The 17,944-nt window shown below is 41.4% G+C and overlaps 1 protein-coding gene across 20 annotated transcripts in view; it reads left to right on the top strand.

Annotated features, from left to right (window-relative positions):
- Window positions 1–1,213: 1,213 nt before the first annotated feature.
- The window catches only part of CADPS2 (calcium dependent secretion activator 2), a 591,939-nt gene continuing 575,208 nt past the window's right edge, over window positions 1,214–17,944 (top strand). For 4 of the 20 annotated variants that reach the window (XM_045166437.1, XM_045166436.1, XM_045166434.1 and 1 more), the window contains exon 1: window positions 3,513–5,421. In XM_045166437.1, the coding sequence (XP_045022372.1) occupies window positions 5,086–5,421 (336 nt within the window). In that variant the 5' untranslated portion in view covers window positions 3,513–5,085. Of the gene's footprint in view, window positions 5,422–6,684; window positions 6,823–17,944 lie in introns of those variants that run through there. The other 16 variants (XM_045166442.1, XM_045166433.1, XM_045166443.1 and 13 more) reach the window with 14 other exon arrangements.

Genomic DNA, 17,944 nt, shown 5'->3' with positions numbered 1-17,944 from the left:
AAAATTATGAAATCTTTAAGATTTTAATAAAACCCCTTACCATATTTGGAAGTTCTTTTAGTTCGGTTGTTTCAAGGCAAATAATTTAGACATACAAACTATAAGCTATGTTAAAAAAATCAATAAATAAATGCATTGAATCATTTACTCGTTTATCTACAATTTATTTCTTGGTTCTACAAAGTGAGCTACATAATAAAGTAATTACAATAACAATAAAGTACTTGGCATTTACTCTATGCTGCCGCTTAGGCTCTCAGTTCTGTCCGACTCTTTGTGACCCCTGAGCTGTAGCCTACCAGGCTCCTCTGTCCATGGGGATTCTCCAGGCAGGAATACTGGAGTGGGTTGCCATTTCCTCCCCCAGGGGATCTTCCCAACCCAGGGATTGAACCCAGGTCTTGAGGATTACAGGCGAATTTTTTACCATCTGAGTCACAGGGAAGCCCATTTACTCTATACTGGATAATCTTTTAGTACTTTGGATATATTATCTTATTTAATCTTCACAACAAAAGTTTAACTGTATCTTGCATGTGTAACAGTATGGACTACTAATTTTTCTGATCAATTTGTGCTGATCATCTGCATATATTTCTATCCTTTATTTGTAAAAAGTGGGGGGGGGATGTCACAGAACAATCTTTGCTAGGATTCAAATTCTAACTTGAAAGGTGGAAAAGAAAAAGCTGGAAAAAAGAAAAAGGAAAAGCAAAGTAAGTAGAGGGATTTCAATGAAGTTGCCAGGAGGATTACTGCCTCATAAGATATACTCATCTTAAAAGTTTCAAAAAATGTGTTATTTTATCTCACTTTTACAAATGCATACCTTTTTATTAGCTAGGTTTGTGAGTTGACATTTTTCTCATACATATTTATGAAACTGGTCCTTCCATTTGACCTGAAAAAGATTCCTCTGTCTGTTGTAATATAATTTTAGCTATAACTACAAAAAATCATAGACTTAAGGAATATTTTGTGAATTTTTTCTCTATTACCACAGTAGCATATATTACCATAACTTCTTATTTTGTTCATATCTGTTTCACATGCACCCCCTCAGGGACTAAATTTTACTGTTTCTATCTACTCAGAATAGTGCATAGCCTAGAGTGGGTGCCCTCAAAATGTCTGTTCGGTGAAATTATGATTTCATCTGTGACTTGAAAGAGTTAATACCTTTCTTTCAGGTCAAATGCACAAATAAATTCTCAACTAGAAAACAGACCACCTATAGCTATTCAGGTCACACACCTGTTTCCTTAAATATCGTTTCCAAAACACATTTGATATTCTATTTTATTACTGTACATCCATCTTATCCTAGCATTATAAGTGTTTCATTAAAAAGCAGTATAACTTCCATTTGTTTTTATGCTCGCCTTGACAAAAATAAAAATGAATCATTGACTACAGTGTATTTTGTGTATTTATGAAATGGCATAAAGCAATCATAGTCTTATGTTAGGCATCATTTATTCAATTATCCCAGAGCATCAACTGATGTTATAATTACCTGAAAAGGTAATATTTAAGGTAGAAATTTGGCAAGAACATTAGTGTAAGCACAGAGTTGGAAATGTTAATTAAAAATTATTAGGGCTCTGTTTATTCTTAATAATCAGGTTTTCTTTTCAGATTCCTTTTCTTCAAACCATCTCTATTTTGGAGGAGAGGTAGGGAGGGTTCCTCATAGATGCATCATTGGCCACCTTCTCACCATGAATGTGTTTTCTGGACCTCATCATCCATACATGCAGCTTCAACTACCACCAACATGCTGATGATTTCATTGCCCAGGTGTGAGTAACAGGTTTGCATTTCCAAATGGGTCTAGGAGCACTCCGATAAGCTCCTCAAAACCTGATGTTTCTCTGTACTTACATGTCCCTTAGAAGTTCATATTTCATCTCTTCTCAGTTTGTCATATCCTGGGAATCATAGTCTACACTTGACCCTCTTCCTCAGCATCTCATACATGTTCCCTTAATTCCTTTGTCCATCTCTTAGGCTTTCCTCCCTTGCTCATTTCCATCTTAAATTCAAGCCCTCATTGTATCTGTCCCAGATTTCTTTAGTAACTAATCTCAATGGTATCCTGCATCTTGTTTTACTGCCCTTGTATTGCTCCAGATTGACTCTTAAGAGTTGCAGATCACCTCGTGTTGTACCTTACTGTTTACTTTGTGTGTATTCCCATTTTCTTCAGGACATAGTTTAAATTCCAAAGCATGGTATACAAGGGCATGGACACCCGCCCACTGTCCTTCTGCTCAAGTCTGAATTTGCCTCTGTCTGCTCTCTAGCCTCATCTTCCCCATCTTCATAGGTAGCCTTTATTTAGGGCATGCTAGTTTGCAGTTCTCCAGAGGTGGAAAACAATTTCATACCTTTGCAAATGTGGTTGCATGGTCTATAGTGCCCTCACTCCAATAGCTATAAATCATTCTTCAAAACATCTATCAAGCATACGGGAAGCCTTCCCTTACTCAAACTTGAATAAGATACTTTTTCTCTGTATTACCATTATCTCCCAGGTTATCAGACCTATCACTGGATTACAGTTCTAATATTTATTTTCTGTTTTTTTTTCAATGAACGTTTTTTCCTCTGTCATTCTCTAACCTGAAATTTTCTAAAGACTATCTCTGGTTCTTCTAAATATACCCTGCATAGTTTTAACAATGTTAGTTTCTTACCCAATATAAGTTTCATTAATTAAATTCTTAAACTTTCTCTTTGTTGTTTTAGATATTTCTTTAATTTATGCCCTTTAAGCCATTTTCATGTTTATAGACATTGTATGTTATTCTACAAATTATTAGGTATTTTCCAGTGGGATTTCCAAGGCTTGGAGAATCTTTAATTCAATAACCATTTTTTAATAGGAAGAGAATAATAAGCTATAACATCAAGCAATTTTAACTAACTAATAAAGGAAACAAAAAAATACCTTTCCTTGGCAAGAAAAGGAAGGGCAATAAAGCTGCTCTATATAAATTACACTTGTGTGTGCCTAGGAATTAAATTCTTGTTATCCATTTAATAAACATCATATATTTAATATACTAATTTATAATTAGACAAATTATAATAAAAGCTACTATTTGGAACTAGAAAAGATTCAGTATGTTGTGTCCTTGTTTTATTAGTTGTTGGTTCTGCATGAAAGGGTTGTCTAAGTCTCAGGATCCTTATCTGTACAATGGAACTAAAAATAAATGGGATCAGGTTTGTAAAGGGCTTAGAGTAGTACCTGGTACAAAGCACTGTGAATAATAATCCTCATCACCTATCTCAAAAGGCTACTTTGGTGACATTATTCGCCAAGCACATGTACAAAACTTTACCAAATGTAATGTATACAGCATTAGACACTATAACTTAAATAAGCTTGTTATTTATGATTTACCCTGCCAAAAATGAAACACTGTCTTTAAATAATCAGTTTTTGAGATTTGTGTTTCTTGGCAGTTGGAGCTCAGCCAGCTGAGCACCTGAGGTGTCACACCCTCAGGAAACATCTTTTATCACTGTGGGCGTCATCAAGGATTGATAAATAGGCAAGTTTCCCCAAGAGTAAATGCCTCTTTGTTTTTCTACGTCTAAGGAGACTATGGGTAAATGCTGAAGGAAAGTCTCTCTCATGGGTACCTAACTGTGGAAGTGGCTGCAAAAACCAAAAGCTCCTATTTGGCCACGGGGTAGACAAGCTCAGAGCCGGAAGTTTTACCTGCCCGGTGGTAACTGCCCTGAGCTTCAGTTGCTTCCCCGCCAATTTGGCCACTGCACACTGCACCTTGAGTTGAAGGCACTGTTTTCCCTATTTCCTTCTTCGTCCGGATTAAGAACACCGGAAAAATCACAGAAAGAAATTCCTAGGCGGTTCTAACACCGGGACTGAGAAATCTGCGCAGATAAGACAGGCTTCGGGTGCTGCAACGAGATGCCCACTTGAGGCCGGAACCAACGGTGACCAAGTGTGTGCTTCCATGCGCTGCGGGCTCTTCCAAACGCTAACAGCACTGGACACCCGGCGTGCGCCCAAATATTTACTAAATAAATGTCTACACTGCACAACCTGTCTTGAGTCAAATGCATCCCCACCCAGAAAATAATCAAGCTATGTGATTATTATAGAGCTGAATCAGACTGCCATTTCGCAAATACAAAACCGATCTTGCTCATGCATCTACAGGAATAAAGACGGTTTAAAAAGAAAGCCTCTCGCGTTTTGTTTTTGCTTTTCTTTTCAAGAACATTTCTCTGACTTTTACAATATGGACTTCACCATAGCATCGGACAGCAGCAGAGCAAGAGACTTTATAAAGTCTCTTCCCAACGTTATTTGGAGGTAAACGGCTCCGGCCGCACTTTTCCGCTCTGGGGTTCAATCCTAGGTATCAATTTCAGGTCGGAGACGCCCCTTATGGCCGTTCCCCTCACCTGGGGAGGTAGAAGGGGACAGCTCTCCTGGCTCCCTGTCCGCCTGTGCCTCAGAAATCTTGCGGAAGAAAAGAAAGGTGGTGATGGTGAGGTCACGGCCATCTAAAGATCCCAGGTCGGCGCACGCAGAACCACTAAGCTGAGCGCCTCTGTATCTTTGCGAACCGCCCGCCTGGCACCCAAGCACTCTGCCCGGGTCGCGGCGGCGGCGCGCGCACGCGCACTCCGCGGCCCCGCGCCCGCTCCTCAACATTCCATTCCACGTGTTGCTTGTTGTAGGCGCCACAGGTTCCCCACCTGCGCCGGGGCGCTCTGGCGGCCGCGCCTCGGCCGGCGGAGGTTGAGGAACCAAGAGGGCGGCGGGGCCCCGGCCCGCTGAGCAGTTCACTAGGCGCTCGGGCTCACTCCCGGCGCTAACTCCGCCTATTTAATCCGGGCGGCCCCCGCCCTCCCTTTCGCCCTGGTGGTAGGAAACACTCCTGGGTCCAACTCGACGTGTCCGGAAAGCCTCGGTCAGTTTCCCTTTCGTTCTGCCGCAGCAGCTGCCAGCCGCTCAGCTCGTGCAGACCTGCGGGCGCAGCCGCCGAGAGTGAGGCGCCTGGGGGGCCGCGGATCCCGCGGCAGGGCGTCCGGAGCACCATGCTGGACCCGTCTTCTAGCGAAGAGGAGTCGGACGAGGGGCTGGAAGAGGAGATCCGCGATGTGCTGGTGGCGGCCGGCGGCTCGCAGCGAGCGCCGCCGGCCCCGGCTCGGGAAGGGCGGCGGGACGCGGCGGGGCGCGCAGGTGGCGGCGCGGCCAGACCCGTGAGCCCGAGCCCCTCGATGCTGAGCGAGGGGCGAGACGAACCTGAACGGCAGCTGGACGAGGAGCAGGAGCGGAGGATCCGTTTGCAGCTGTACGTTTTCGTCGTGAGGTGCATCGCGTACCCCTTCAATGCCAAGCAGCCCACCGATATGGCCCGGAGACAGCAGAAGGTGAGTTGCTTGCAGGACCCGGCGTTTCCAACCTCCACTTCTTCCTCCCTGGGCTTTTCTCCTGGTAGAACTCTGGGGCCCCTGCCCGCTGTCCTTCTGCAGGAAACTGTGTTTTTGTTACTCTTGGAGGGCAAAGGAATTTTTGGGGTTGTGTGTGTGTGTGTGTCGAGGGGTACAGTTCTTCAGCCCGCCGGGTATCGGGCTGCCGCGGACTCGCCTTCTCCCCCACTGTTGGCAGAAGCGGTCAGTTTGGCATCCATGGGGCCGATACCGGCCCGGCGGTGCGGCTGCTGCACCCGGCGGGCTCGGCCCCGGCCGGATCCGGACGCAACTCCTATCAACTTTAATTTCAAAACAGCGGTGGTGCATTCTTGTCCACTTAGTTCTGCTAGAGCAGGGCTTTACCCTGGATCTGAATGAGTGTGGGATCTGAGCAAGAGGGAAGTCTTCTCTAGGGAGAAGGTGTAGAAATGTTCCCCAAAACAAACCTAACCTGACAAGTTTTCCTGTACTGCTGTGCAACTAGGACATCAAATCCTAAGGCGGAATAGTGTGCAGGTTGGAGAGTGGCTGTGGGTTAGTAATTACTAGTCCCGGCAGGCCTTAATGAAACGCGCTATTGATGAAAAATAGGATTGGTTCATGACCACTTCAAAACAACGTACTACACACACCGCCATTCCCAAAGAGGTAAGGCATTTGTTTCGGGTGAAATGCATGCCAACTTTAGTTTTGAAACAAGACCCCCAGGAGTCTAATTTTGTAGCAGACAAAAGTAATGACTCAAATTGCCCTAATTGGGTATATGTTTTTGATAGAAACTAAGAAACCCTCATTAACAGAGTGTGAACCTAGAGGTTCGCTGGAAATCTTCACCAGTCGCCTTAGCTTGGGACAGGATATGAAGACCCAGAGAGACTGTAATTTGCCCAGAGCATGCCTGGTTGCACAGAGATTTGTTTTCTGAAGCATTAACCTCAGAATGTGAGGCATTTCTTAGAAATTTGGAGCACTTCTGAGTTGACTTGTGGAAAGCTGTATTTCAGAATAAATGCGGTCTCCCCATTACCCTTCACCCCCATTTACCCAGCTTCTCTAAAACAAGCCTAAACCAAGCAGCTGTCTTGAATCACTCTCTGGGCATGCTTATGGGATGATTCTGTACACCTGGAGGCTAATTACCCAGACCCTTCAGGTGCCTAACCCTCTGGGTAACTCAGTCACAGAATGCTAGAGCTGGGAAAAAAAACCTTGGGATCTGGACAGGCCTCTCATTTTGGAGACGTATTTGAGTAACATTTCCTATTCCCTAAACAACTGGCATGATCAGAGCCACCATTCCTGAGGTCAGTTTGGAGGCAGTGTCCCATGGAGTTCTTGGAGCTTCCATTCTGCTCTCAGGTGAGGACCACACTGTTCTCTTTTGCTTGCATTGGGTTGCACTGCAGTCACTCACTGCCTCTCAGCTCTGTAGGTCAAGTGACTTTCAACTTGAGTAACTACTCTAAAATTATTCCTAAATTTTGATGTATGTTGTTTAGTCATATTAAGTTTATGACTATCATCCAGTCTCCAGTACTTCCATTCATATTGCATTTAACCTTATTTTTGGTATTAAAGTATAAAAATAATGTGTAATGAAACTAAGAGACTATTCCTATCTGGAATATTATCACTGAAGATGCTTTTGCAAAAAGTCACTTGCTGGTAGCTGATTCTTACCGTGCATACTCGTTGCATTTTGTTAATAAAACAAACACTCCCTTGCTTGTTCAAATAGTACAGATTTCTCTGACTCCTTGTTTAAATAGAATGTTTTTCCAGAAATTATTTGAATTGGCAAACAGGTGCAGTCACAATACCGCTGAGGAAATAATTTTTTATAACATCATTCAGACGTCATCAAAAAGAATTACAAACAGCAGAAAAAGAAGCAGAACTCTGCCTGTGCTCTGTGCAAGAACACTTGAAAATTTGTTTCCCAGATATTGAGCATTGAATGCTGTCAGATGAAGTTTTGCAAAGTATTCTTATTTTTAAGGGGGGGAGGCCCCGAAACAACTTAAGTGTTTTGCCTTATTCAACAAGCCCCACACTTTTTCTTTTAAGTATGTTGCTTGCTGAAGGGAGCTGGAGTAATTCTTGGCAGTTGGATTCCCTCCTAGGACAAAATGAAATGAGAATTTAACTGTATTCCTGTGAATTTGATGCTCAAGCCAATAATTAATGCCCAAAACTTTGTCTTGAATTATACAGTTGGGTTATATAAAAGAAGTACCAGGATAATTGCAAAATCACTAATCCATTGTATATTTTTATTCTGTATCTTGAGGTAGTCAAACATCTAGTAAAAGGATTTAATGGCTTAAATTGTTGTCATTGAAGTGCATATTGCTGCTTACTCCTCCTAACTTGAGAATTTAGAAACAGAAATTGAGATCTGAAAGGGTCCTCATCTTTAAAAGAAGAAAACTAATCACAGGATGGTAGAAGCCTTATTCTGGCGGTCAAAGCTCTCTTGCTATTAGGTTGAGTTTCTGTGAACCAACTGAGCTGCAGTGATTTTTGTTTTCCTACTTGGCTAAAATGGCCCACAAAGCTATCAAGAGGTTGTATCCGTGAATTGAAAAATCGTAGTGGCATTAAACTCAGTTGACTTAAACATGGCTATCTTTGCTTTTGGCTTGTAAGTTTCAGCTTAGAATAATAATGGTGGTTGGCTTATACCAGTCTAACTTAGGACTTTACAGAAAATTCTGGAAGTGAGTGTATAGACATTGACGAAACTTTCACGAGGTGGTCACACTGCCTAAATGGTTCGCACATGATACGAATGTGAAGTAACAAGCAGCCAGTGGCAGAATGACTTCAGTTGTGGCTAATGCTTCAGTCTCTGCTTATTTACATAATCTTTGCTCCATCCATTAACAGATAATGATGAACCTTGGATGATTCCAGATCATTGGTTAAAGGTGGAATCAGTATTGAAAGTAGGAAACAATAACAGATAAAGCTATTAACAGTTATTACTTAATAAAGGCAATTTGTCTTTGGACATCAGTTTTTACTTCATAAAGGCAGGTTGTCTTTGGAAAACATTGAGACCCTAAAGGAAAAATACAGTCCATAGTTGTTAAAAGGTAGGGGAGAATCTGATGAATATAATGACCGCCATAGAAGAGGTTAAGCACATTCCATAACTGGGGGCTTACAGATTGCAGGTCTCAATTTAAAAGAAATTTCAGGTGTGTATGTGAAGTTTTAGTTGTCCACTCCATAAGTTTATAGTCAGTAAGTTGCTTTTTCATTATTAAATTTAGTGACAGATACTAAAGCCAACTATCTTAAACTAGAAATAATGAAGAGGGAATTTAAAAGATTAAAATGGTACCTGATAACTCTCCATGGGATTCATATACCCATGTTCTTTGCATTTTTATGTGTCCCTGTAATCTTACTAAACTCCTTAAACCTCCTTATGTAATCACTCCCACCACTTTGCATAATTTTCCACAGTAATTAAGTTTGAGAAATGTATACAAATAGTGTGAAATCGCAGATGGTGGGGAAGTAATCTCCTTTGGTAAAACTGATCAAGGAGAGAGCATCACGGGGAAATAGTATTGGGTGGAGTGACACACGGTGGGTTCTTGCCTACATGTCTCACATGTGAGTGTCAGGCTGCAATAAGTGGCTGCTTTTAGCCCTCTTTGGAAATGGGAGTATTTTTGTGGCTTAAACAAAACAAAACCGTTTCTCACTGCTTAGATGATATCCAAGCTTGGGGAAAGAGCCAATTTTATGGGGGGGAAAAAAAAGCTAGATTTATAAACTCCAGGAATCACATACGTTACGCTAGACGTCATTGTGCCTTAGTGCTGTGTTGTGCCATCTGCAGGACCTAAGATACGACTGAGGCCTAGGGTATAAGAACCTAGTAAATGCTTGTTGGATACATGAAGTATCAGGTTTAGTCCATGTTTCAAAGACCTAGTGAGGTGTGTGGGCTTAGTCATTGCCGACTCTTTCCGACCCCATGGACTATAGCCTGCCTGGCTCCTCTGTCCTTGGAAATTTCCAAGCAAGAATACTGGAGTGGGTTTCCATTTTCTTCCTCTAGGGAATCTTCCTGATCCAGGGATTAAACTCCAGTCTCTTGCATCTCTTGCTTTGACAGACAGATTCTTTATCACCGATATACCTCAGTGAGGTATAGGGTGGCAGAAAGAATATAGAGGGAAAGAGTCGACTTCTCTTCTTGGAAATTAATCTTCCTAAACATGTTTTGAGATCTCTTGGACTCACCCCACCCTCCATAGTGCCCTGACCAGGGATTGAACCCAGGCCCCCTGCATTGGGAGCATGGAGTCTTTAGCCATTGGACCACCAGGAGAGTTACCCCACCGTCTCTAAAGAAAGCCATGAAAATGATAATACCTGCTGCTGTATAACTAATGACTTCACAGGGGTTTTCCCAATGCCACTACCAAATCCAGGGGGACAGGCAGTGTGGAAGCCCCATGAGGTGCCTTTCTTGCTTGCAGGGTTCCAGGAGATACGGTGATAGTCTAAAAAGCCCAGCCTCTCAGGGAATTGGGATAATTCATGCTTTACTACTCAGGCTTTGGTTCTTTATGGGGCAAACACAGAAGGGATGGGTTATGTTGTTTTTGCTGCTTTTAATAATAGGGAGTACATTGTCCTATGGGGAGTAAGTAGGAAACCACACATTAAAGTGAAGCCTTGGACTGGACTTATACAGTATCTCAGAGAAAAAAGTGCCACTGGTTTCAACTGATTCATCTATCCCTCCAGAGGGTATCTTGGGACCGCAGCACTTAGTGGAATGAATTCCACTTGGTGGAATGAATTGTGCTAATGAGAACTCAAATGGATTGAGTGATGTTGGAGTTTGCTTCTTTCAAAAATGAAATCAGCAGTAATCTCTGATATACATTGATTGCTTATAAAGTGAAATAAAATATTGTGTGTGTCCCCTCTTCAGTTTTGAATGGAAGCAGTTTCCTCCATTTCTACACTCACAAGATAAATAGCATAGTTTGTAAAGTCATTAAAGACCTTCAAAACAGAATTAAAGCCAGTTGCCAGGTTATTAAGTATGGGAATTATGAATGGAAAATCCCATCAGTTATAATTTTCTATGAGACAAGCCTCTTGAGTTATTGTGCTGCTTTTTATGCATTTCAAATTAGGCCTTTTTTGGGAAAGAGGGTGGGTCTCATTGTCATGTGTTACTGCCATTTCAGTTTTTAGCCTAGGGAAAAAAACCCTAATGATATCATTAGATGATATAGTCCCAAGGTTTTAACAGTATTCAAAAATCAAATCATGAAACTGTCCCAAATCTATAACATTTTTTTAGGACCAGTGTTTAAGTGACTTATATATTTTGATATGATTTCCTTATTGTTGTTGTTCAGTCATGTCTGACTCTTTGCAGCCCCATGGACTGCATCATGCCAGCCTTCCATGTCCTTCACCATTGCCTGGAGCTTGCTCAAACCCATGTCCATTGACTCAATGGTAACATCCAACTATCTTGTCCTCTGTCGTCCCTGTCTCCTGACTTCAATCTTTCCCAGCATGAGGGTCTTTTCCAATGAGTTGGCCCTTTGTGTCAGGTGGCCAAAGTATTAAAGCTTCAGCATCAGTCCTTCTAATGAATATTCAGGATTGATTTCCTTTAGGATTGACTGGTTTGATCTCCTTGTGGTCCAAGGGACTCTCAAGAGTCTTCTTCAACACCGTAGCTCAAAAGCATCAATTCTTTGGCGTTCAGCCTTCTTTATGGAAAGGCAGAAAGATACAATTTCCTTTCTTTACAAAAACAAAAAAGCAAAACTTGGGATTCTTCTCCTTAGCTGCACGCTAGAATCAACTGGAGAGCTTTTTCAACAATCCTGTTATTCAGATTGTACTGCAGACTAATTGAATCCGTCTCTGGGGTTATAGTCATAAAGCTTTCCAGGTGATTCCAATGTACCATCAGACACGAGATGCCCTGTTTTAAAGGGAAACTACAGGGAAATGACTTACAGCTTGTGTCTGTGTCACCTGGGCAAGGTGAAGTTATTTGCAGTAGTGAGTTAGATTGCTCAGTAATTAAACCCATATTACACATGAAGGAAAAGGTAATAGGGATGCTGTAAGCAAGGAACAAAAAACACATCAGTATTTTAGACTTTACTGAATCAATAGTAGGAGGGCAGTGCATATTTGGACTTTTAAAAGGTCTTTAATATGATGAAATGCTGTAGACCATTAAACTGCATTAACAGTTGTATAATTTATTTATTACAAAATTATGGATAGATTGCCAGGTTCACAACAGAAAATACAGCAGGGTAAACCTGAGTGTTTTTTATTAAAAAATGAACTGGAAAACAGAATATAGTGAAACCTTAAGTTGGAGTTGACACTGAGCAATGACTAACTGCTTCCCAGTTGGCTCACTGGGATAGAACCCGCCTTCCAATGCAGGAGACACAAGAGATGCAGGTAAGATTGCTGGGTCAGGAAGATTCCCTGGAGTGGGAAATGGCAACCCACTCCAGTATTCTTGCCTGGAAAATTCTATGGACAGAGGAAGGCCACAATCCATGGGGTTGCAAAGAGTTGGACATGACTGAGCAACTGAGCATGAATGCCTGAGTGAATTTCACAACGATTTGCTCCTAGGAGATCATTGCTGCTGCTGCTGAGTCACTTCAGTCCTGTCCGACTCTGTGCGACCCCATAGACGGCAGCCCACCAGGCTCCCCCATCCCTGGAAATCTCCAGGCAAGAACACTGGAGTGGGTTGCCATTTCCTTCTCCAATGCATGAAAGTGAAAAGTGAAAGTGAAGTCGCTCAGTCATGTCTGACCCTCAGCGACCCCATGGACTGCAGCCTACCAGGCTCCTCCGTCCATGGGACTCTCCATTAGTGGGTGGCATTTTTCTTCAGTGTGTGTACTAAGAATGTATATGGGTTTTTCAAAAAGTAAACTTCAGGAAACATTCTCAAGTAATTGTTTTAAGTGAAGTAATTACAAACTAAGGACTTAGCTGAGAGTGTCTTTATTTTTGTACTCTTTTCCAAAATTATAACATTAGGTGGACAGGTAAGGAAAGCCTCCATTTTCCTCACACTGTGTAACTTAAGTCTTTGGTTTGCATTTGGGAGCCTTTGACTTTGTAGAGCATCATTGATGCTTTGCTTTGCTTCTTGAGATTTTATCACATCACTTTGTAAACTTTATGGTTTGAATATTTTCATTTTATAACCTCCAAGTTAGTAATGAATTTTTATGATGAGAATGTTACTGGGGCAAAGGGTATGAATAATTAAAAGGCCATCTTTCTCAATCTGATAGCTGAGATGATACTTAATTTGCTCATTTCTGATTGCTTGGGGGGTGATGAATGTATATGATCTGATATCCTTTTCCCACTTTTCTATTGAGATCATGGTTTTACTTATTAATGTGTCCCCTTCATCAGTATGTTGAAGATAGTATTCCTTTGGGGAGACTGTTTATGTAGTCTGCGTTTCATTTTGTTTTTAGATATAGTTCAATTGATCTTTAAGTTTCTTAAAAACTTATTTCTCATTTATGTTCTTAGATAATCAATTTCCCATTTTGAATTAAAGTTTGAATCAAGGAGTTGACTTTGCTTTTTTCCCCAAATAGCTCAGCTATTCTTGAAGCCTAACTTTTGATTAAGCTTTATTTTCATTACTAAGGTGTTCAGTTCAGTCACTCATTTGTGTCCAACTCTTTGTGACACCATGGACTGCAGCACGCCAGGCTTCCCTGTCCATCACCAACTCCCAGAGCTTGCTCAAACTCATGTCCATCCAGTTGGTTATGCCATCCAACCATCTCATCCTCTGTTGTCCCCTTCTCCTGCCTTCAATCTTTCTAGCATCAGGGTCTTTTCAAATGAGTCAGTTCTTTGCATCCAGGTGGCCAAAGTATTGGAGTCTCATCTTCAGCATCAGTCCTTCCAGTGAACACCCAGGACTGATCTCCTTTAGGATGGACTGGTTGGATCTCCTTGCAGTCCAAGGGACTCTCAAGAGTCTTCTCCAATACCACAGTTCAAAAGCATCAATTCTTCAGCGCTCAGCTTTCTTTATAGTCCAACTCTCACATCCATACATGACTACTGAAAAAACCATAGCTTTGACTAGACGGATCTTTGTTGGCAAAGTAATGTCTCTGGCTTTTAACATGCTGTCTAGATTGATCATAGCTTTTCTTCTAAGGATATTTCTACTTTTATTATGCTGTCAGTGTGGCTCACTGAGCTATTTCACTGTATCTAACTAGTATTTTTACATTACAAATTAGTATATATATAGTCTGACTTTAAGATGTAAAGTTTTATATCTAAATCAGCATTACTGTAGTAACCCTTCCTATCCGGTCATCTTTGCGGTAACTGAATTATCCTATAATTATGTGGACAGCTGACCCTTGAACAACATGGGTTTGAACTGCACAGGCCCCATCTGTACACAGTTTTTTCAGTAGTAAATACTACTGTACTACCTGATTTACCATTGGCCTATGCAGAACCTCGGATATGGAGGAATGGAGAGTTGGAGTGCTGTCTATAATAATGTGCTGATTTTCTACTGTGCCAAGGGTCAGTGCCCCTAAGCCCAGCATTGTTCCAGGGTTGACTGTATTTTCAATTTATCTTGCATTTCTAGAAGTATTCATGAATTTTAATGTTGGATTCTTTATATACTTAGGAATTTTTATACTATTACCAGTGAAAAGTAACTCCCTTTGATTCATAGTGTGTTGAATAAAATTTCTATTCAATGTTTTATCCAATTTTAGCATTGAAACAACTTTCTTTTGAAGAGTTTATCAGATATATTGTAGGTATCCTTAATACATACACATCCACACTCATACATTAACCTATATATACTTATAAGCATTTGTATACACATTATTTGCATATGTATGTATATATGTGGGCTTCCCTGGTGGCTAAGTCAGTAAAGAACCTGACTGCAATGCAGGAGACCTGGGTTCGATTCCTGGGTTGGGAAGATCCCCTGGAGGAGGGCATGGCAACTCACTCCAGTGTTTTTGCCTGAAGAATCCCCGTGGACAGAGGAGCCTGGCAGGGTATAGTCCATGGGGTTGCAAAGAGTTGGACATGACTGAGCGACTAAACAAATGGACACACACATGTATGTATGTACACATTTTGAGGTTATTTTGTATTAAAAATTATTACAATTTTTACCTAGTCTTTGCTTTTTATAAAAATGTTTTAAACATTTTTGGTCATTGCCACTATGATATATTTAATCTTATTTTCTATTTTTAATGTTTTGTTTCCTTTACCTTTTATTTTGTATTTGCTGTGTGGCATTTCAGCTCTCCTATTCTGGAGCTAAGGACAGGTAGAGTGACATGATATAAATCTTTTTTTGTCTTCCTTATGGGCTTCCCTGGTGGCTCAACTGGTATAGAATCTGCCTGCAGTGTGAGACCTGGGTTCGATCCCTGGATTAGGCAGATCCCCTGGAGAAGGGAAAGGCTACCCCACTCCAGTATCCTGGCCTGGAGAATTCCATGGACTATATAGTCCATAGGGTCGCAAAGAGTTGGACATGAGCAACTTTGCCTTCCTTATGGTTGTGCTTAATGTTTTGATTCACTGGGCAGAGCACACTTGTTTTAAGAGGCTGTGTCTCCAGTTTTCTTCATGGATTTTGAAGCTAGTGGACATTCCTCTGAAAATCAGGCTTTCCTTTTATATTTAGTCTGCAGTGTTTTTACAAATTTTATGGATCTGTATATTTCATTGGAAGATGGGAAAAATTAAATTCTGCCATGAAACCTGTATTCTTACTATTTTAACAAATTTAGGGAAATATATTCCAAATCTTATTTAAGGAGGTGAGAATGTATTTTGGTTCTCTAGAAAAATGCTGAAGACTAAAATGCTACTGTAGGCTTACAAAGTACTGAATGTCATCAAGAGCAGTTCTGAAATATAACAGGATGAATCTAACCTACATTTGCGAGCTCTGGTTTCCTTAACCAGAAGGATTGCGTATGTTGTTGGGCAGTGGTTAAGTAAGGAGACCGAGATAAAGCACATTCTTGTTATTCCATCTCGGCTTCACCCATGGTCACGCTGCTTTTACATATTAGAACAACACACCTAAAATGACAGAAGGGGAGGATGAACTGTCTAATTATGAAAAATTTTGTGATTTGAGTGTAAAATCCCATAAGAATTTCACGAGTTTGATCACCACGTCCTAGAATCCTAGGCTTTCGATTTTATTTTTCCCTTTTATTTCCTTACACATATGTGAGATGGAGGATGTATGGTTTAATCCAATATACATCTAATCAGTGAGGTGTGGAATCTGTGGTCCTTCAAATAAGTAGAGATCAAAGGACAGTCGTTTGGAGTTCAGGGAAAGATTTCGTTTCAAAAGGTAGACTTGAAAACTGTCCTGTGGGTAGTAATCGAAGTCATGGGCATGGCTGTGGCCGAAATAGAATCCAGTAAAGAGGTTTTAATGACTTAGTCTTAAAGAACTTCAGGATTGAAAAGATAGGAGGGAAGATTGAATTGGCAAAGGAAATGAAGAAGGAACAGCCAGGTCTATAAGAAAGTTAGGATGACCTTTGTCACAGAACCTAAGAAGAGCTAGTCCAATAGAAAGAGGTAGGAAACGATGATCGGATGTTCAGAGGTCAAGTGTAATAAGAAAGGGATTGAAAATGTTAATTTAATTTAGCAGTATGGAGATGACTGCAGTATTGCAACTCAGAAGCTGAATTTCACAGCCCAGTTTCTCAAATGTTGATTTCTAAACTATAGTTTGTATGCTGAATTCACATCTGATGAACAGCTTGAGTGGTAACACAGTGACTTTGCCACACAAAAGGTTCAGTGTTTGCATAGACTCTTTTGTGCGGGACACTGTACAAATATAAATGTGTACGTGTACATGCATATGTATTTGTGCTTTTGTTTTATAGAAGTGAAATGAAATTATTAGTGATAAACCTAGATTTCAAATATGGAACCACTGAGCCACCAGGGAAGCCTCATTTTACAGATAAGGAGACAGCAATTGAGAGGATGAGGAAAGGCTGAACCCCACTTCTCTCAGACAAGGTTCCCATAAACATGACAGATACCAGAAGTGGGAAAGTAAAAGAAAGAAGAAGGGGACAACAGGGGAGAGATAAATACAGATCACGAAATATGCTGCAACTAGTAAATCTTTGACATTAGTTGGGTACTTAGTTTAGCTGTTCATCTGTTTTGAATGAAATGATCTCAGAATTTGTGCAAAGGCTGGAATGTGTAGAAAGTGGGATAGAGGACTTCCATGGTGGTCCAGGGGTTAGGATTTTGAACTCCAAATGCAGGAGGCCCAGGTTTGATCCCTGTTCAATGGACTGGATCCCACATGGCACAACTAAGACCTGGCACAGCCAAATACATAGTTAAAAAGTAGGATGAAATCAGGCTGGTAATATTTTTTAGCCTGATGGTAATTTATCTCTCCCCTGTTGTCCCCTTCCTCTTTCTTTTACTTTCCCACTTCCGGTGTCTGTCATGTTTATGGGAACCTTGTCTGAGAGGAGTGGGGTTCAGCCTTTCCTCATCCTCTAAATTGCTGTCTCCTTATCTGTAAAATGAGGCTTCCCTGGTGGCTCAGTCGGTAAAGAGTCGGCCTGCGATGCTAGAGACCTGCTTTCAATCCCTGGGTGGGGAAGATCCTCTGGAGAAGGAAATGCCAACCCACTGCAGTATTCTTGCCTGGAGAATTCCATGGACAGAGGAGCCTGGTGGGCTACAGTCCTTGGGGTTACAAAGAGTCAGACACAACTGAGTGACTAACACTATCTGTAAAATGAGTCATAATTGCTCAGTAAGATGCTGTGAAGATTACATAAAATTTCTGAAAAGTCCTTAGCACATTACCTGGTGTGGAGTAGATCTGCAGAGTTTCCTTTCTCGTAATTTTCATTCAGTAAGGAATTTTCATTCTGTAAAGTGTATTTCATTTAGCTGTCAAATACCGAGGCTATGTTTGAACAGATACTGTATGCTAGGCCCAAATTTAGGCATTGAGAGTACAGGTGTAGACAGGACAGCTCCCATGAGACTTGTATTATAGTAGAGGAGACAGATCATTAACATGTGTATGTTCATATTAAGGGATATTGACTGTGGGGAGGGATGGAGGCATTGGCAGCTATTTCGGGTAGGGTGGGCAGGGAGTGCCTCTAAGGAGCCAACAGTGGTTGAGCAGCACTTGAATGAAGTGAAGGACTGAGCCACTTTATGATGGGGGCATAGAAGGGAGAAGGACATCCAGATGGCAATCACAGCAAGTGCAAACAGCCTTGCCGGGGAATAAACTTGTCTTATGAAGACCAGCTTGAGGTCTAGGGTGGCTAAGGTGGAATTGAGAGAGGGCGAGTAGGAAGTGATGAGTCTGGAGAAGTTGGCATGG

This window comes from Bubalus bubalis, chromosome 8 (genome assembly GCF_019923935.1).
Source record: "Bubalus bubalis isolate 160015118507 breed Murrah chromosome 8, NDDB_SH_1, whole genome shotgun sequence".
In the NCBI taxonomy this organism is placed as follows: domain Eukaryota; kingdom Metazoa; phylum Chordata; class Mammalia; order Artiodactyla; family Bovidae; genus Bubalus; species Bubalus bubalis.
Note: the sequence above shows the minus strand (reverse complement) of the source record. Positions and strands in the feature narration are given on the sequence as shown.